This window comes from Heteronotia binoei, chromosome 12, assembly GCF_032191835.1.
Source record: "Heteronotia binoei isolate CCM8104 ecotype False Entrance Well chromosome 12, APGP_CSIRO_Hbin_v1, whole genome shotgun sequence".
Classification (NCBI taxonomy): domain Eukaryota; kingdom Metazoa; phylum Chordata; class Lepidosauria; order Squamata; family Gekkonidae; genus Heteronotia; species Heteronotia binoei.
This window is the reverse complement of record NC_083234.1, coordinates 51,249,899-51,269,834: the sequence shown is the minus strand read 5'-3', so window position 1 is coordinate 51,269,834 and position 19,936 is coordinate 51,249,899. Positions and strand designations below refer to the sequence as shown.

Genomic DNA, 19,936 nt, shown 5'->3' with positions numbered 1-19,936 from the left:
TCAAAGCTAGACTGTTCCTAATGGAGAGCAGGAATTCTTAGGCTCACTGAATTACATATTTGTTCTCCAAGCCTAGCCATGTCATTCTTGTTTGTACAATGAGCCCTTCAAGGATTCCCTCCACCTTTTGGAATAGTGGTAGAATGGATCTCACCATGCTTTGAAGTTATGCCAATATTGAGAGGGCAGCTGTCCAAACCTTTTCAGGCAAGGAGTTACCTTAAAAAAGAAGCTTTACCATGTTCAGATGCAGGATGATATTGGGTTCAGTCTCATGGAAAGTGTCCTCATGTGTAAGGAGAGAGGTGATTTTTGCTGCTGGTCTCACTGCTGTGACATCCTCCCTCTTTATGCTGCTTCTGGGGGGTGGGATTCTTTGCACTTCAGGGATATTTCATGCAACAGTAAAAGGGGGGACACATGGGGAAGTTACACTTGCATGCAGGGAATTTAAATGGGATCCAGCTCCATCGTATAGCCCTTGCTTTTTCCCTACATCTTCCCTAGAACTTTCTGCCATTCCTTTCCTTCCATTGTGAGCAGTCTAATAATCCAGCCTGCTCAATATCCCTCATGCCATAATCTGTGAGCATGAAGAAAGAAGGAGTTACTTCATAGTATGCAGTTCTCATTTATAGTTCAAGGATGAAAGTCAGTGCAGTACTGTGTTGAAATGAGTTTTAATATTCAAGAGTATACAGTCCTCTTACATCCTGCCTCCCATCAGTGATCAATAAGCAGGAAGAATCCAAATGACTAGGTCAGATGGCAGGAACTTGTCACAGCACCCGATGATGTCTGGTTTCTTATCTGGCTACAGCCATACGTGAGCCTGGCAGTGTTGCACAGCCTAGGAGAGAATAATGAGAAAGCGGGAGAAATTGCATCCAGCTCAAAGGGTGATGGGGGCTACAATCTGTGGAGGTACTTCTAATACTTGTCCACTTCTAGCTTGATTTTTGCAATGTGGCCATTCAAAGGTGTAGGTCAGTAGTAAAGCCTGCTGAAATTCACTCATTTGGCTCCATGTGCCCTAGCCTAGAGGCCCAGCTCTGTTTTTAAATTTCACTTTGCTACCTGATTGAGACCAAAGGTGGTTTACTGCATCATTCTCTCTCCTCTTCTTTATTCTCACAACAACACTTTGTAAGGTAGGCTATGCTGAAAGATTGCAATGGACCCAGGGTCACGCAGTGAGTTTCCACAGTATAGCAGAGATTCAAACCCATTTGTCTCAGAGTAGCCTGACAATTTTAACTGGGATGGCATGCCAGCTCTAGTCTTCCCAGTCTCTTTAGTAGCACTTCTAGACTGAGAATATTTTATTGTAATCAGATGTTTGAGAGCTGGAAGGAAGGCAAGCAGGCAGACAGATAGGAGAAGTAGAGGTAGAAAGAAAGCAACTTTAAATGCATTTTCCAAGTCACCAGCTGGCTTGGCTTGGAGAGAAATGCCTTCTCCCAGCTAGCCGACAGAGTGGTGGGGGTGTCAAGAGCCACACAATATGTGTGAAAGAGCCACATGTGGCTTCCAAGCTGTAGTTTGGCCACCCCTGCCTTAGGAGGAAGAGAGGTGAGAGGCATGGTGTCCACAGAACCTGAGCTGGACCTGCCCTTCTAGGATCAGGTTATGAGTTTAACTGCCATGTGCCTCATGATCTTGGCAGCCAGTGGTGGTTTTGCCTTTGCCACAGCTGTCTTAAGACATTGCTTGCCCACAAAACAGATGCAGTTCTTACCTTACATTCCTCAGCAGCACTCAAGTTGGAGCACCAGTAAGTAGGACCCTGGGCACATGCTTTGTCTCCTGGAAACTCTCCCTCCTCAGCCACACAGGCACCCAGTTCCTGTTAGCAAAGAAAGAACGAAGAGGAGGAAGAGAAGTCAGTGGGATCCTATGCCTTTGTGGAAATAATAGTCCTTTTGCCTTGTACACTGGAACTGCCTTCCTAAGCCAAATCATGCCACTCTGGGGTATCCATGCCCTATGAGGTGACTTTTGTGGTTAATAGCGTGAAATGTTTCTCCTTTCTGCTGGTTGCTGATGATCCCCAGGGGCTGAGATCTACATGATCATAATGCAGGAGTTCTAGTAGCATTTATTCAGAGCTTTACTCTTTTGCATTGCTTAGTCCAGGAGTGGCCAAACTTGTTTAATGTAAGAGCCACATAGAATAAATGTCAGATGTTCGAGAGCCACACGACATGAATGCCAGATGTTTAAGAGCTGGAAGACAGGAAGGCAACTAGATGGGGATGGAGAAAGCAACTTTAAATGCACTCTCCACGTCGTCAGTTGGCTTGGTTTGGAGCAGTGATTTAAAGAGAGAAATGCCTTCTCCATGCTGACTGACAGGGTGGTTGGGGCTTCAAGAGTCACACAATATATGTGAAAGAGCCACATGTGGCTCCCAAGCCGCAGTTTGGCCACCCCTGGCTTAGTCTTATTCTCCTGGATTGCTTCACAAATTGGGGGCTTTTGTAACTGACCTTTTCCTGACTTGGCTTGTCCATTTCCTTTGATACTTAATAGAGAAAGTCAGTGAAAAAATGCCGCAAATTGAGCAGAGAGTGGAACTGAATGTGGTTTGACAATACAGAGGCTGCTGAGAACCAGATCGGTTCTCAGAACCAGAACCAAAACCAGAACCAGCCAAGCTCTACAGAGCTGGTTTTATTAAGAGAAATTTCACACTGTGTGCCTGCACCTGCCCACTGAACTCCTTGTTGCTACTTAAATACACTTAAGAAAACTATGGATGCTTTGCAGACTCTGTGTTGTGATCTTCACTAGTATCAGAGCTGAATTTACAGTTAAGCAGAGGCACTGGAATGATGTCATCTGTTGTGGACAGGCCTAGCATACCTGGCATGTTCTCTTGGAGCTCCATGGTTTTGCAAGCAGGATGGCCAACTTCGACTGGTCCTGGTGGACAAAACTTTTGCACTGCAAAAGAGTAAGGGAGTGGTTTTAGTATAAAGGTTGGATTCAACAGTCTTTTCTGCTAGCAAAAACAGGAGGAAGTGGTCTTGGACCACCCATGCTACACTGTGAATCATGGGACTGCATGTACAAAAGCCTTGGGGGAGAGGGTATGTTGTATGGAGAGGAACTGGATGAAATTGAGAGGAAAAGCTGACTGCCTCCAACCCTATATCCATTTCTTTTCCCAGAACCTTGGCTCCCCTTAAAAAGAAAAATACATTATCTTGTAATGTTGAGCAGTCTGTATGTTGATTTTAGGCAACTTGTGGGCCGTTATATTTGATCTCTCTGGCACTTGACTGGGCAAGAACTACCTGATCCTCCTCTCCTCGCTGTGCCTTATCTAGGAACAACAGCCTTGGTGGGTCAGACTATCAACATCTTTTCTCATACTGTGACTAACTTGTTCCCCTTGAGAGCCAACAAATGGAGCCTAGAGGCCAAGGCCTTCTCATGAATAAGCACCTGCCAGCTAGAGCTGTGAGTAGGAGCAATAGCATCTTCACAGCATGGCAATACCTTGAAAACATGGAAAGCAGTTGTGTGGTTCTCCCCCCATACCATTGTCTGGAGTTTCTCTTGTCCCACTTAAAATTCCACTATGTCTCTCCATGCTGAATTCAAACACTGCTTGAGCAGAAACAGCTTCATCTCCTGTTAATTGTCAGGCTTTGGTGGGCAGAGGATCCTGGGCTAGTGGTTGCTCTCTCCCTTCTTTGGCCACTTACCTCTTCTTGCCATTCTGGATAGATGCTGCTGCATGTGCTAAGGAAGGCTGCCTCTATTTCAATCTGGGTACTGTTTGCCTTGATGGATAGCTTCACCTGGCTGGTGACAGTGAGGCAGGCTTGGCAAGGGAGTGGCCCTGTATTGATCTCTGCGGTGGAAAGAAGGAGTTATATACTTGTGAGGAAATATGTGAATCAGAGCATGGCAGCTCAGTTGAGAGTCTCTGGGTAAAAATAAAAGGAGTTAGAAACAACAGTGATATTATTGTGGGGGTCTGCTATAGATCACCAAGTCTGGCAGAGGACTTGGATGAGATACTTCTACAGCAGATTGCAAAGTTCTCCAAGAGAAGGGATACAGTGATCATGGGAGATTTCAATTACCCAGACATCTGTTGGAAGTCCAACTCTGCTAAAAATGAAAAGTCAAATAGATTCCTGACTTGTCTTGCTGACAACTTCCTTTTCTAGAAAGTGAAGAAGGAAACAAGGGGATCTGCTATCTTGGATTTGATTCTCACCAACAAGGAAGAATTGATTGAAGAAGTGGAAATAGTGGGCACCCTGGGCGGTAGAGACCATGTGATTTTGGAATTTACAGTCTTAGGGGAAGGAAAAAGCTATACATAGTCAGACTTATAGGTTGAATTTCAGAAATGCAAACTTTGATAAACTTAGAACTATGCTGGGTAAAATCCCATGGTCAGAAATACTTAGGAGGAAGGGGGTTCAGGAGGGGTGGGAGTTTCTCAAAAGCGAAATACTGAAAGCAAAATCACAGACGATTTCAATGAGAACAAAAAAAGGAAAAAGCCTAAAGAAGCTGAAGTGGCTCCATAAACAGCTCTCTAAAGACTTGAGGAATAAAAAAGACTCCTTTAGGAATTGGAAGGAGGGCCTTATAACCAAGGATGAATATAAACAAATCACCAGTGCTTGTAGAGAAAGTTAGGAAAACTAAAGCTCATTATGAGCTTAGGCTGGCCTAAGATGCTAAAAACAACAAAAAAGGGTTCTTTTCTTATGTTCAGAATAAGAAAAAGAGCAAGGACACGGTGGGCCCATTGCGAGGGCAAGAAAGTTAAATTGTAACAGGTAATGAAAAGAGGGCGGAACTGCTCAATTCCTACTTTTCCTCAGTCTTCTCTTCTGAGGGGAACGGTGCTCAACATGGCAAAAACAGAACATATAAGGAGGGTATGACGTTCCAACCTAGGATCAGCATAGGGGTGTAGTACATAAACACCTAGTTTCTTTAAATGAAACTAAGTCCTCGGGGCCAGATGAATTGCATCCAAGGGTTCTAAAAGAGCTTGCAGATGTAATTTTTGAGCCTCTGGCTATTGTTTTTGAAAATTCTTGGAGAACAGGAGAGGTGCCGGAAGATTGGAGGCGGGCAAATGTTGTCCCCATCTTCAAGAAGGGGAAAAAAGGATCCGGGTAACTACCGACTTGTCAGCTTGATGTCTATACCTGGAAAAGTTTTAGAACAAATCATCAAACAGTTGATCCTGGAACATTTAGAAAGAATGGATGTGATTACTAAGAGCCAGCATGGTTTTCTCAAGAACAAGTCATGTCAGACTAACCTGATCTCTCTTTTTGAGAAAGTGACTACCTTGCTGGATCAGGGGAATGCTGTAGACATCGTTTATCTTGATTTCATTAAGGCTTTTGATAAGGTTCCCCATACTATCCTTGTTGACAAGTTGGTAAAATGTGGTTTGGATTCTGTTACCGTTAGGTGGATCTGTAACTGGTTGACAGATCGCACCCAAAGAGTGCTTGTGAATGGTTCCTCATCCTCTTGGAGAGGAGTGACAAGTAGAGTGCTTCAGGGATCTGTCCTGGGACCTGTTTTGTTCAGCATCTTTATCAATGATCTGGATGAAGGAATAGAGGGAATGCTTATTAAATTTGCAGATGATACTAAATTGGGAGGGCTTGCAAACACAGAAGACAGAAATAGGATACAGGATGACCTTGACAGGCTGAAAAACTGGGCTAAAACCAATAAAATGAATTTTAACAGGGATAAATGTAAAGTTCTGCATTTAAGTAGGAAAAATCCAATGCATGGTTATAGAATGGGGGAGACTTGTCTTAGCAGTAGTATGTGCGAAAAGGATCTAGGAGTCTTAGTGGATCATACGCTGAACATGAGTCAACAGTATGATGCGGTGGCTAAAAAGGCAAATGCAATTTGGGGCTGTATCAACAGAAGTATAGTGTCCTGATCACATGATGTGATGGTATCGCTTTACTCTGCTCTGGTAAGACCTCATCTGGAGTATTATGTTCAGTTTTGGGCACCACATTTTAAGAAGGATATAGACAAGCTGGAACGGGTCCAGAGGAGGGCGACGAAGATGGTGAGGGGTCTGGAGACCGAGTCCTATGAGGAAAGGTTGAAGGAGCTGGGGATGTTTAGCCTGGAGATGAGGTGGCTGAGAGGTGATATGATCACCATCTTCAAGTACTTGAAGGGCTGTCATATAGAGGATGGTGTGGAATTGTTTTCTGTGATCCTGAAAGGCAGGACCAGAACCAGAACCAATGGGTTGAAATTAAATCAAAAGAATTTCTGGCTCAACATTAGGAAGAACTTCCTGACTGTTAGAGTGATTCCTCAGTGGAACAGGCTTTCTCGGGAGGTGGTGGGCTCTCCTTCCTTGGAGGTTTTTAAACAGAGGCTAGATGGCCATCTGACAGCAATGAAGATCCTGTGAATTTAGGGGGAGGTGTTTGTGAGTTTCCTGCATTGTGCAGGGGGTTGGACTAGATGACCCTGGAGGTACCTTCCAACTCTATGATTCTATGAAAACACACAGTTCTGGTGAGAGGAAGCTATAATGTGTAGTAACTTGCAGGGAAGCTGGAACATTACCCACTCAAAGCAAAACTGTTTATTCTCTCAACCTGCATTTCAGCATCGACAGCTAACCTGTTTCAGCTACTTTGAAGACATCATTCTGCATTTAAAAATTCTGTGCTGAAAAACTGATTTGCTCATTATACTGAATGGGGCATTTCTTCCAAGTCCTTAGCTGCATAGGGCATGTTACTACCTACTGTTCAGCTGCAGCCAATGATTTTTGTCTATTTCATAGACATGAGGTGGGGGGGGGGGGAGGATTAAAGAACTTGGTGGTTTCTTAGCAAACACCTCTAAGCAGGAAAAGTGCAAAAAGTATGTCCTGTGGCTAGTGGCAAGATGTTTACTATCCTCTCTTTCAAAACTAGTCAGTCCACAAGAACTGAAGGGCAGTAGTGGGGCTTGAGAGATGAAGGAAGAGAACCATGTGGCCTACAGCCAGAGCAGTCAAGTATCGGGCACTGGCATTTTCCCTCTGGAAGCTCTGGCATCTTGGGTGCTGCTTAGGGGACATCTCTCTCTCTGTTTGCATTTACTGCCAGTTTAAAGCAGCCCCTCCCACTCTGCATCTGCCACTCTGGAGGTCATTACACCTTATTCCAGGCACAGGCAACCTTCTTTGGCCCAGGTGCTGAAAATAAATGCAAGATCAACCTGTTTAGATCTTGATGTGTGGGCAGATCAAGTGGGGAAGGGGACAGGTTGTGCTTGGCCAGAGATTCTTGGAGCAAGCCAATTCCTAGCAGCATTGGCAACCTCTCATGGACTTACCTTGGACTCAGCTGGTGGCCATGCAAGTGTGGAACATGAGGACAGGCATAAAGCATGCCTGTTGCCATATCTACACCACTGACCTAGGCAGCATTGCCAGTGCAACAGGCAATGAGAAAGCTGGTTGTAGAGTCTCCGCTTAGCTTGAAGCAGCCTGGTGAGAAACATGCATGTATGCATGCCTAAGTAAGTAAAATTTTATTTGTATCCCGCCCTCCCCCGCCGAAGCAGGCTCAGGGCGGCTAACAGTATCCATAAATAAACAATACAATAAATAAAACATTAAGATTAACATTTTAAAAACAATCAATACTTAGTTAAACATTACTAAATCTGACAGTAACATTATTGTTTGACGCTATCTAATGAGTTGTTCAGGAGCAGAAAGCAGTCATCTTGACTAGCCTTGTACCTGGACCACAGTTTTCCTCTGTGGCACACATGAGCATCATCCCACAGATCAGCCGTGGCCCCAGCTTGCCCAGGATCAAATCAACAATGATCATGGTATATTTCTCCATCAAACACTCGCACATTCCAGCAACGGCTAATGGCAGAATCCGGCAGAGTTGTGACAGGACTTTGGCAATTGCTGCCTGAAGAAAAAGCAAGCATTAGTGAAAGTTAGCAGGTAGGGCCACTGTCTTAAGCTTGACATTTTAACTGGTATGGCCTGCCAGCTGGTCTAAATCCAGAGATCTTGCCTGGACCCTAGGGTTGCCAGACTCCAGGTGGGGCCTGGAGTTCAGAGTTCTACCAAGATCAGTTCCTCTGGAGGAAATGGCAGTTGCAGAATGTGGACTCCATGGAATTACATCTCTACTGAGTTCCCTCCCCTCCCCAAACGCCATCCTCCTTAGGCACTGTTCTTATATTTCCAGGAATTTGCCAAGCTGGAGTTGGCAACTCTACTGGATCTTGCAAAGTTGCCTGAAACCTATACTTTGCAGTTGTAGCCATAGGCAAAGAAAGAACCTCATGCTTTTGCAAGCAGTGGGCAGAGGCCCATCTTGAATATGAACATATGAAGCTGCCTTCTACTGAATCAGACCCTCGGTCCATCAAAGTCAGTATTGTCTACTCCGACTGGCAGTGGCTCTCCAAGGTCTCAAGCTGAGGTTTTTCACACTTATTTGCCTGGACCCTTGTTAATTGGAGATGCTGGGGATTGAACCTGGGACCTTCTGCTTACCAAGCAGATGCTCTACCACTGAGCCCTCGTCCCTTCCCCATTTATAAGTCTTCATACAACTTATTCCATGCAACTTCAGATATCTCTAGACAGCATGATGGGGAGGTCTACAGTTAACCATACCCTCCTTTCGTAGCACAGGGTGTCCTGACCAGATGGGACAGTGTGCTAGAACCAATTTCATTGCTGCATGAAGAATAAATAAGACCCCTGTGCCTCTCTTTCATTAGCTTGAATTACACTGCTTCTGCTTAGATCTGAAGAAGCATGTATGCACACGAAAGAAAGCTCATACCTTGAATAAAACTTTGTTGGTTTTAAAGGTGCTGCTGGACTCTAACTTTGTTCTGCTGCTTCTGCTTGTGTGTGTGTGTGTGTGCATTTGTAGGGGGATGATGCACAGAGAACTAGCCAGAGTCCTGAAACCTCATCTCTGCTCTAAGAGATGGAGGATGCCACCTGCCTCTTCCACAGACAAGGAGTCCAGGCACCTTGGTCCCTGAAAGGTTTTACTAGGTGCCACAGACATTCACAAGATTCACTCTGTCAAGTTAGAATTTCTTTGTTGTTGTTTTAAAATAGAAAACTTAGATGCTCCAGCTGCTCACTTCTGCATCAGCTTGTGCCTGTTTTGTAAGAAGGAAAATGGCTCTCTTACCTTTGGGATCAAGGATTCAACCCTGCCTACAAAAGATCGGCACAACCAACAAAGAGGCAGGGGGATGGGCAGCTCCTCCTCTGGATTTTCCTAGGAAAAGGAATAAGTGTAAGCAATAAGAGACAAATTGAAGCAGCTCTATGTTTAGTGCATTGCTCACTGTGCAGCAGAAAGGTTTTGGACCTGTTGATCCCATCTGGGCTGAGGGTTTTGCTCCATTCAGGCCAGGCTCACAGATGGGTATCATTCCCCACCCTCTTAACTTTTTGTTGCTGAGCCCACTGGACTCCTTCTCTCCAATGGAATTGTTGCCTGTGTTGTAGGCAAAAGGATATCCATCATCTTGTTTCTCCATTGCATTTCTTGTGCAGTGGATAATTCCAGGCAGGTAAAGTCCTTGGAATACACTTCTGCAGCAAAAGCGCTGACCAAGGGGCCATATCACACCTCTTAGGATTAAGATTAGCTTTAGGGGAAGAAATGTGTTCTCCATGTAGATCTGGCACAGTGAAGCTGTCCTTACCTCGGTCTGGCTGTTGGGTGTGATGAGAGCTTTGCCTTGTAGTAGCTGAAAGAACTGCTCCACCACTGGAACCAGCATGTCAAAGGTGTTCTTGCTCTCCAGTGGCTCGGAATGGCAGAGGCCCAACTTTGTGCAGACAGAAAGGGGCTTCTGAAGGGCACAAGAATCCAGGATAGCAAATGAATAACCCATTCCTGTTTCACAGGCAGCCATACCCAGAAGTAAGTGAAGCAGCTGCAAAGCTGGACCTTGAGGCAACACTGTTCAGGGAAGTTCTCTTGCATGCACCACTAGCAAATAGTTCATTTCCATGAGCCTTGGACAGGAGATCTTCACAGCGGATCAGTCCAGATACGTCTGTCTCTTGTTCCACCTCCATACTTTTTCTCATGCTAGAGCAACTTCTACCTTGTCCTTTCTCCCCCTTCCCTGCCATCCCCACTATGACTCAGCTTCTTGCTTACTAAACCACTAGGAAGGATTAGTGGCAGAGCTGATCCAACTGGGGCTACTTACAATCTGCCCTTCCAGGCTGGAGATGAAGAGGTCTAAGTATGTATCCACCAGTGTCTGGCAACGTGGGACTAGCGTCTGCAGTGGCAAAGTGGTACATTCACGATCCAGGTACTTCCGGATGATCTCCTTTGTGAGGACAACAGTGGGAATTAGCAGGGAGGGAGGCATTATGAGAAGGCGTGGGATGTCTGTCCACTTCTCTCTTCTTATGCCTGAGGAGAGTCAGTTTAGGGTGAGGGAGAACTGTCTCTTATGGGATATCTGTTTTACTACCACTCATTCCAACTCACAGGGTGTTTGGAGGGTACACTGATGTGCGACACTGGCTGGATTACTATGGTTTCCTGCATTTGTAAAAACTGGGGTTGCATTCCTCCCACAACCACCGAGGAATGCCTCTTCCTTAATAATAATAATAATATAATTCTGTTCATAATTAAAATGTATTTATTTAAAAATATATACCTGTCTTTCTCCCACGGCTAAAGGCCAGGTATATAAAGATATATGCCAGTTTAATTGATTAAACATCATGCAATCATCAAGCAAAAAGGCAGTCAAGAACTGGAAAACCCCATATTTTGGCATTAGGATAATTATGCAAAAAGGTAAGTTGTGAACTTTCCTGACTTCCGCTTTTAAGGGAGAGGCCATTTATAATTGGTTTAATTCCACCTTCCACTCATATGCTGAGGTGACATGTGTATATGGGGTAGGAGGAGGGGGTTTCCCAGGAAGTCTCCCATCCAGGCACTGACTAGACTCAGGCTTGCCTAGATTTAACAAAGTATCATGCAGAAAAACAAAGGGTGGGGCTCTTGGACGCTTCAGAGAGCAGGTGATGTATATTACAGCTGAAGTATTGATGCAGAGGGAATGAGACTGGGAGGGAACTCTGCAGAGACAGTTTTTCCGCTGGATTCTCCATCTTAGGTACCTTCACTGATCTGTAACCATTTAGAAAAACTGCACATTGGGATGAAACTAAAAATGGTTTGGAAACTTAAACTGGTTCCAAATGCAGCAACAAAACTGTTGGCCACTGATGATTATGGGCAACACATTAGATTGGTATTTACAAAACTTTACTGGTTGCCTGTTGTGTTTTTCAAGCTCAATTCAAAGTTCCTATCATTGCCTTTGAAGCCTTGAACAGTTTAGAATCAAGCACCTCAAAGGTCTCCTGTTCCCATATGAGACTGCTTGAGCTCTGAGATCTAGTTTTTTTATTCTCAGTGGGTGGCTGCAAAAGACAGGGCCTTCAAGATTGTGGTATCTCGTCTGTGAAATGCCTTCTCCCTACAGTTTGTTGATAGGCCAAACTTTGTGAATTTTAAATCAAGACTTTCAAGAGCTCTTTACAGTTTTTCTGTCCAATATTTCACAAATGAAAATAAAGCTGTGCATGTAACTAGCTCTCATTCAGGGATCGCTTAATGAGCCCTGCTTAACCATTGCTGGAGACATTTTGTTACCTGCTGTATTCATCTTACTTTGCAATGCCCTGCCTTCCATTGAATCAAAAGCCAAGAAGGTAGCCTGGACAGCCCAGATAAACCTGATCTTGTCAGATTTTGGAAGCTAGGCAGGGCTGAATCTGGCAAGTATTTGGATGGGAGACCTCCAGAGAATACCAGGAGTGGGCGACAGAGGCAGGTTATGAAGCCACTTATCTGACCATCCTCCATGCCCCCAGGAAGAGTCACCAAAGGTCATCATGACTTCTAGGCACAGGCACACCCCCCCAAAAAATGGGGGGGAGTGGAATTAACCAAGAAGGGAGGGTCCTTTATTGAAAGCTGAACTAGAAAAAAAAACCATAATTGCTGTACAATACATATAAATACTTGCACTGTGAGAAGTGGCCTGGCTTTATAATGAGCATGGAGCCTTAGTATTCAGGTGCAGGCATTCACATGGATGTGTTCTGGGGCAGATGCATCCTTTCCCATGGAGAAGAGAGCTGAATGCTCGTTAAAGAATATGCTAACAGCCCTCAGTAATAATATTTCAAGGAGATGTCTCCACCCCCAAGGCAAGAACAGGAGTAATGATTTGCCAGGGACAAAAAGCAGACAAGAGGGGTTATCTATAGTAAATTGATCATGGACTACCTAGTTGTCTTCATTACCTTAAAAGATGACTCCTTGGCCATGCGGATGAGGATGTTGACAATCTGTTCACAGTCTGTGCATGAATCCTAGGAGGCAAGAGCAAGTGGGGCATCACAAACTGGAGTATGCAATACACTTTCCCTTGATGGATGGGGTCAACAGACATACTCTGTGCATCCAAGGTCACCTGGGCACAATTTGGATTGGGACTTTGGCACATAGGTAGAGGTGGCCTAAGCATACCCCTTTGGGCAGTTTTCCAGATGAGAAACAGCCCTGTGAGCCACTATTTGCCCTATTGGGGAAATTGAATACATATTGATGAGGTATGAATTAATTTTCTCCAGTGGAGCAAACAGCAGCTCCTGGGGATGCTTCAAGTCAGGAAAAGAATGTTGGGGAGATGCTTAAACGTACTCTCCCTTTGTACCATAATCCCAACGCAAAAAGATTGGTATATACAAGCCCCGTCATGGCTCTGGGCCCTCAAGTCTGCAGGACCATCTCTTCTATGTGGCGCCATGACAGCTTCACTCATATGAGCATGGCCTCCTGAGGGTACCATTTTGCAAGTGAATAAGATCAGCTAATACCTATACATTCTGCATTGTGCCCCCCCCCCCCCTTTGGAATGCCCTGACTGAGTAGATTAGGAAGGCTCCTGGGCTTTTGTTGTTCTGCAATTTATGTAAAACAGAATTGCACAGGATGGCATTTTTATCAAGGTAATACAACTATATTATAACAGAGTGGTTCTGGAAGGTATTTTATACTGGGAATGGGACTGTGAACTGTAGCACTATGTACAGAATACATCCTTTCTCATGCAGAAGACTGCTGAACACTTACAAATGTGCTTGCGGTATGCATTATCCCACTCTCACTGCATTGTCTTCTACGTTTGCTGCCATTGTTTAACACATCTTGTCAAATACTCTATGCTTTGTTTCAGATTTCTGCAGTCCTGGCTCTATTACACTGCTTATTAGATGTCTACTGATTTCATTGGTGTAATCTGTCTTGAGTATTAGCAAGAAAGGTAGACTATAAATATGGTAAATTAAGACTTCAGGAAAGCATCTAATGGAATTAAAATAAAGGTAAAGGTAGTCCCCTGTGCAAGCACCAGTCGTTTCCGACTCTGGGGTGAAGCTGCTTTCACAACGTTTTCACGGCAGACTTTTTTATGGGGTGGTTTGCCATTGCCTTCTCTAATCATCTACACTTTCCCCCCAGCAAGCTGGGTACTCATTTTACTGACCTCAGAAGGATGGAAGGCTGAGTCAACCTCAAGCTGGCTACCTGAACCCAGCTTCCGCTGGAATCAAACTCAGGTTGTGAGCAGAGTTTAGGATTGCAGTACTGCAGCTTTACCACTCTGCACCACAGGGCTCTTCTCATGGAATTAGGCCCTCAGAAAAGCTATCTGAATAGTAAGCACCCATTGTACCTCCCAGCAGCAGTCCTTTGTTTTTGCCCCTTGCCTGGTGACTAAGCACAAGGGCAGATTTTCCAAGGATCTCTCCTTTCTCACACTGTTCTATAACTGCTGAACCATGGAAAGAGAGAAGGAACTTGTGGGGAAAGAGACCTGCAGATACTTACATTGATGGTCGGGTTCCAACCTGCCAGTATGCAGTGCTGCAAGGTGCCACACTGGATAGCTGTCATTAGGTTCTTGCACGAGTATGTAGGACCTTTGGCACATTGATGATGAATGGAGATCTTGTTGGCCAGGGCTGGAAGAATAAAAGGCTTGTATAACTAACAGTGGGCTGTGGACAGAAATGTGTGTACTTGAAGAAGGATTTATGGTCAAGTGCTTCAGCCACTGGCCAAAGGATCAATAGGCAGCATAAATAATGGCAATAATAACCTTTAGCTTTGGTGTCCAAAGAAATATATTTTATCTCCTTGCTTTTGTTGCATGATTAATCCTTACATGTAGGTTGCTGTTGTGAACCCCATAATGCAAAGCAAGGTGACTGAAGCTGAGGATGAAAGAATAATGCTATCCTAAGGCCCCTTGTAAATTTGTGGCAAAGCAAAATTTTCCTTTGGTTCTTTATTGGAATCTTAAAGTATTCCACTTTGACCTCAAAGCCTAATAAAACCAGACAACCAGTGAAACCAGTGACATGTAAAAATTATGTAAAAGAAAAAGCAGAGCTAGCTTACTCACACATCACATCACGTCTTCCAGGCTATCAGAAACCAGCAAATTCAGTCTGTGAAAGGAGATTACTCTCCCTTGAAAAAGAGGAGGGTATGGGGAAGGGGATGAGTGAAATAGGTGTTCTTTTGGTGTTTGCTGCTCTAACCTCCAGTCATGGTGGAACACAAATCAGGGCCTCAGATGAAGACTCAAGTATTCAAGCAAGTCCAGACAGGAGCAGGTGAACTCTCAGGTCCTTGATCCCCAAACTATTTAGGCCTTTATGAGTCAAATCCAGCACTTGGTATTGTGCCTAGAACTAAATGGGAGCTAGATCTGGCTGTCAGATTCTGAGCAGTGTTCAAAGAGAATCCTACGTCACGAGTGCAACATTATTGTGATCTGGAGGTTACTAAGGCATGATCAGCAGCATGAACATGATAATTTCCAAATTAAGATGGGACATCAACCTAAACTGATGAAAAAGAGCTTTTGACCATGGCTGCCTTCTGAGCATCCAGAAACCATATTCTGGCCCAAGCTGAGGACAAAGTCCTTTAGAGGAAGTGCAACCTCATCTAGAACTGGACAACCTGTTCCTGGAAACCCACCCAAATCTCCATCTTTTCTGGATTAAATCTGAATTTTTCCCACCCTTCTTTGGCTCAACACTACTCCAAGGCACTAAATGAAGACTGAAATTGCAGATTTTGTGTCAGATGGAGGAGATGGATGTTGTTGGAGTACTGACCACATTTAAGGTTACCATCTTCAAGGTGTGGCCTGGAGTTCAAGATGATGAAGATGATGAAGCAGATATTGGATTTATAACCCGCCCTCCACTCTGAGTCTCAGCAGGTCACAATCTCCTTTATCTTCCTCCCCCACAACAGACACCCTGTGAGGTGGGTGGGGCTGAGAGAGCTCTCCCAGAAGCTCCCCTTCCAAGGACAACTCAGGCAAGAGCTATGGTTGAACCAAGGCCATTCCAGCAGCTGCAAATAGAGTGGCAAATCAAATCCGGTTCTCCCAGATAAGAGTCCGCGCACTTAACCACTGCACCAAACTGTTCTCCAGATTATAGAGGATGGACTCTGTCATCATATCCCTGTTAAGCTTCCTCCACTCCCAAAACTCTGACCGTCACAGGCTTAACCACAAATCTCTAGAAATTTCTCAACCTGGAATTGGCAAGTCTGTCTTCAGACTATACAGATCAGTTCACCTAAAGCAAACAGCATCTTTAGAGAGCTCTTCATTCTCTGGGTTTGGACATACAATGGGAATAGTAAACCAGGAAGTTCTTGAGGATGTGCATAAGCACAGCTGCATGCTTTCGCAACACCACCTCATGGGGCTTATTCAGAAGACCTACTTGATTGCTGTACTAAAATTACAACTGGCAGTGCCTGGTAGCCTACTTCTTAGACAGGTGTTTCATCTGAGCTCAATATGGACCCCATAGGGATAGCAGCACCAACATCAGCAGGGACAGCAATGAGTTGGGAAAAAGCTTTAATCACATCCTCTAATGCCTTTCTTTGCTGCTGACCACCAAGAAATTACCCAGAAGGCTCTTTTCTATGGAAAACCAAAGTTCTTGAATTGGACTTCATTTTATTGAAAGGTAGGATACTAGGTTTGCCAGGTCTGTGTTGAAAAATACATGGAGACTTTGGAGGTGGATCCAGGAGAGAGTGGGGTTTGAGGAAGGGAGGAGACTCAGCATAGTACAATGCCATGGGGAGGGGGAGGGCCTCGGCAGTTATTTTCTCCAGGGTATCAGTTGTAAAAGGGGCAGATCTCCAGCCCCCACCTGGAGGTTGGTAACCCTATGGGATACAAGTATTTTAAATACAAGACAACCTGATGCAGTGGTTAGGGTATTAGCATCTGGGAGACTTAGGTTCAAATCTCTCCTGTGCCATGAAACTTGCTGGGGATCATATTGGAACAGTCAGTCTCTCTCAGCCTGACTTTCCACACAGGGCAGCTGAGGTAACAATCACATGGAGGATGATCTACATCATCCTGAGTTTCTTGGAAGAAGGGCAGAATAAAAACAAACCAAATAAAATGCTGAAGAAAAATAAAAATTAATTGTTAGCTGATCACAAAGTGGGGCTCAAAACAAGTCACCAGAAGTGACCCAGAAGAAAATGACTACTAGGAAAGAGAACAGACAGAGTCAGCCTGTGACATAATACCAGAGGAGGAAGTGGAAGGTGATGTTTGGTCAGTTTGGGGGATGGACTAGATGACCCTGGGGATCCCTTCCAACTCAATGATTCTGTGATACTAGCCAAGCTGTAGACACAGTGTTGGGTTTGGACATAAAACTCAGCAGCCTCTCAGGCATGAAACTCTGGTTGGTCACAGACCAGTCAGTCTCTCTTACCTACACAGGATTTAAAAAAAAATAGATATTTATACCCTGCTTTTGTCTCCACTAAGGATCCAAAGCAGTTTGCAAAGCCATTCTTCCCTCTTCCATTTTATCCTCACAACAATCCTGAGAAGCAGGTTAAGCTGAGAGAGAGTAACTGACCCAAAAGTGCAAGGATATGTGTACTTTGGAAAGTGTCACAAGAATAACAGCGCTAATCAATTCCTGTGCATGTGAGCCTTTGAACCCCTCCTCCCAACTCTGTTTGCTTCATATCCCTTGCAACACTTCAAGAGGCAAAAAGTCTTATTCTAGGACAAGGAAGTGACCCACTTCAGAGGTTTTCCAGGCCCCCTTGACTCTCTCCTGATGATGTAGGCATGTGGTATGTGGACATGATTTTCAGTGTTCCCACTTATGCTGTTTGCTCAGCTAGGCTTGGCATTTGGTGTGAACAAGAGAGGATGGCCTGCTTTGGAAGGCAGCAGGTTTCTGTTTTTTCTATACAGAACCACAAAACACCAGGCCAAGACATTTTTCTGCTTCAAGAGTTCACACTGTGTCACAGGTATGGTTGCCAGCTTTGGGTTAGGAACGACCTGGAGATTTTGGGGGTGGAGTCTGAGGATGGAGGGGTTTATTTATTACATTAGATTTATATCCCACCCATTCTACAAAGACTCAAGGTGGCTTGAAGAGGGGACAAGCTTTAGTAGAATAGAATGCCATACAGTCTACCTTCCAAACTGGCCATTTTCTCTAGATGGATCTCTGTTGCCCTTATAATCCCAGGAGACCTCCAGCCACCACCTGGAGGTTGGCAACCCTTATCACAGGAGATGTGATAAGCAGTCAAGCACTTTCTAGATATTATAAAATGTTTGTGTTGAACCTGATTTTTTTCCCTTTACAGGGCTAATGAACTATTACTATCTTGCATATTACAAGTCACCTGGAATTTATGGTTACCTTGAGAAAATTCTATCCTATCCAGTTGGAGTCCCTACTGTTGTTAGCTAAGACAGCAGTGTTTAAGAACCTGTTGACAAATCTATCAATCTAAACCAGTATCCAGCATTCTGACCCACTCTCCACAAGCAGAAGATAAGGCAATGCAGATGGGCTTGAATCTCAATAGCTGGTTTTATTGGGCATTGCCAGGGGCAAGTTTTGTCCCCATGCCAGTAGTACCTCTGATTCCCCATCTCATCCCAATTTCTCATGGTTGCCATTCACTTCAGTGGAGAAAAAAATTCAAATGTTGAACTTAGGGACCCTGAAGGGGAAGAAGCAAAATCTGCCCATTGCCTGGCCTTTTTGTGCAGGTAGACACAAACACATAACAGGGAGAGGATTCCCTGCAGTCTACTAGTCTTTTTCCATTTTTCCCTACCTGCATACAACTGTCATTTTGCTAGGCTTACAAATGTCATCTTCTGTATAAAGTGTACAGAGCAGGGGTGGCTGACTGTTCAGACATGACTCTGGTTTTATCCCGGCCCAACAAAACCAAATATATAAGGACATAGTTGCTCCCATTCATCTATTTTGACCTGGCCTACCCTCTTTCCTCCTTCCCTGCAATCTTGACATTTAGGCTGCCAGGTTCCTGAGATAACCTCCCCTTGTGGGTTTGTTGTTCTTGATATACTAGTGGGTCTGTAATAAGAATTACTAAGATAATAACAATGACTGGAAAAGGTGTCTCCTTTATGAGGCCCAGCAATTTTGTTTATTTCAAACAGTTATTAACCACCTTTCTACATTGCAGAATTCATGGTGGCTTACAATGTGTGTGTGTCTATCTATCTATACACATACATACATATAAATTTAAAATCACAATTAGGATCGCCAATAAATGAAAACTAAACTAGTCAAATGCAGCCTAATTAAGAAAGCTAAATAAAGACTCTTCTGCCAAGCGGTGAGTGGAATGTTATTACGATTATCCCTTTCCCCTCCAGATTTCTCACTGGGGTAACGTATGACCCAAAGCAACATGATACAGTTTTAGGGTTGCCAGCCTCCAGGTGGGGCCTGGAGATCTGCTTTTACAACTGATCTCCAGCTGGCAAGGTTCAGCTCCCCTGGAGAACATGGCTGCTTTGAAGGGTGGACTCTATGGCATTGTACCATGCTGAGGCCCCTCCCTATCCCAAACCCTGCTCTCAGATCCACCCCCAAAGTCTCCAGGTACTTTCCAACACAGACCTGGCACCCCTAGTATAGAGTTGCTAAGCGATCACATGCTCCTCATAGTATGCTGTCATCTAGAAACTGATCATCTGAATTCACTCTGATCAGGAAATTCCTCCCCATGTCCCCAGTCCATCAAGCTTACCTGAGCCCCCAAAGAGAAAGGTGAGAAGAAGCAGTTGCAACATAGCTGTGGTGTACTTTCATACCCAAGTGCTCCATAAGGTGTTCCTTTTTATAATACTTATGGCTAGGAGGGGCTTGCTTGGGAAGAGCAGAGCTAGTGAGCTGAACCAATAAGGAGGGCCCATGGAAATCATCTGCGTGAGAGATCTCATGTTCTTGGAGTCTTCAGTCACACCAGTCTTTGAGGTTGTTTTCCACTTGGGAACATGGCCACTCCCTACCCCCCCTCCAATCTTGGGACTGGGGAACTACCACCAGTTTCTAAGATGCAGGGAAGAGAGACCTGATCTTTTTTATGTTTTAAAATGACTACATAACTGTGCTACAGCAAGTGTAAACCTGGGGTCTGGACTATAATTAAACACAGTGGCGACTGTGCTGGTGAGCTCCTCAGTGGTGACAGCTCCTCAGCTGCAGATCACAGCTTACCCTTGCAACCATTCCAGTCCTGGGGAATTCACCCAGTTGAAAGTTCCCCTCTCTCTCCATCCTTCTCACAACAGCTTTACCCACCTGTTTTTTTAATTAGAAAAGTCTCTACAAAGTAATTTTTCCCACTTGATTCTTTTGGGAAGCAGGGTGCACCACTTTCCCACCTCAGGGGTCTCCCTCTTTCTGCAGTGTGTATACACCTTTAAGTGCTATCCA

The 19,936-nt window shown here is 44.5% G+C and overlaps 1 protein-coding gene across 1 annotated transcript; it reads right to left on the bottom strand.

Annotated features, from left to right (window-relative positions):
* Nucleotides 1-661: 661 nt before the first annotated feature.
* SFTPB (surfactant protein B) lies at nucleotides 662-19,338 on the bottom strand. The gene is made up of 11 exons (XM_060250702.1): nucleotides 19,248-19,338; nucleotides 13,968-14,101; nucleotides 12,380-12,448; nucleotides 10,249-10,374; nucleotides 9,733-9,882; nucleotides 9,210-9,299; nucleotides 7,772-7,955; nucleotides 3,714-3,862; nucleotides 2,866-2,946; nucleotides 1,739-1,846; nucleotides 662-850 (listed from the first exon to the last, which is right to left on the bottom strand). The coding sequence occupies exons 1-11, from the start codon at nucleotides 19,288-19,290 to the stop codon at nucleotides 815-817; spliced, it is 1,170 nt and encodes a 389-aa protein (XP_060106685.1). The 5' UTR covers nucleotides 19,291-19,338; the 3' UTR covers nucleotides 662-814.
* Nucleotides 19,339-19,936: the final 598 nt, after the last annotated feature.

Bases quoted from the DNA above. Each gene is read 5' to 3' on its own strand.
- SFTPB (XM_060250702.1), bottom strand. From the start codon at position 19,290: ATGTTGCAACTGCTTCTTCTCACCTTTCTCTTTGGGGGCTCAG. The intron at 9,883-10,248 runs GTAAGTAGCCCC...TGTGCCCTTCAG, and splicing joins CCAGCCTGGAAGGGCAGATT to AAGCCCCTTTCTGTCTGCAC. The intron at 3,863-7,771 runs GTACAAGGCTAG...TTTCCACCGCAG, and splicing joins AGAGGAAAACTGTGGTCCAG to AGATCAATACAGGGCCACTC.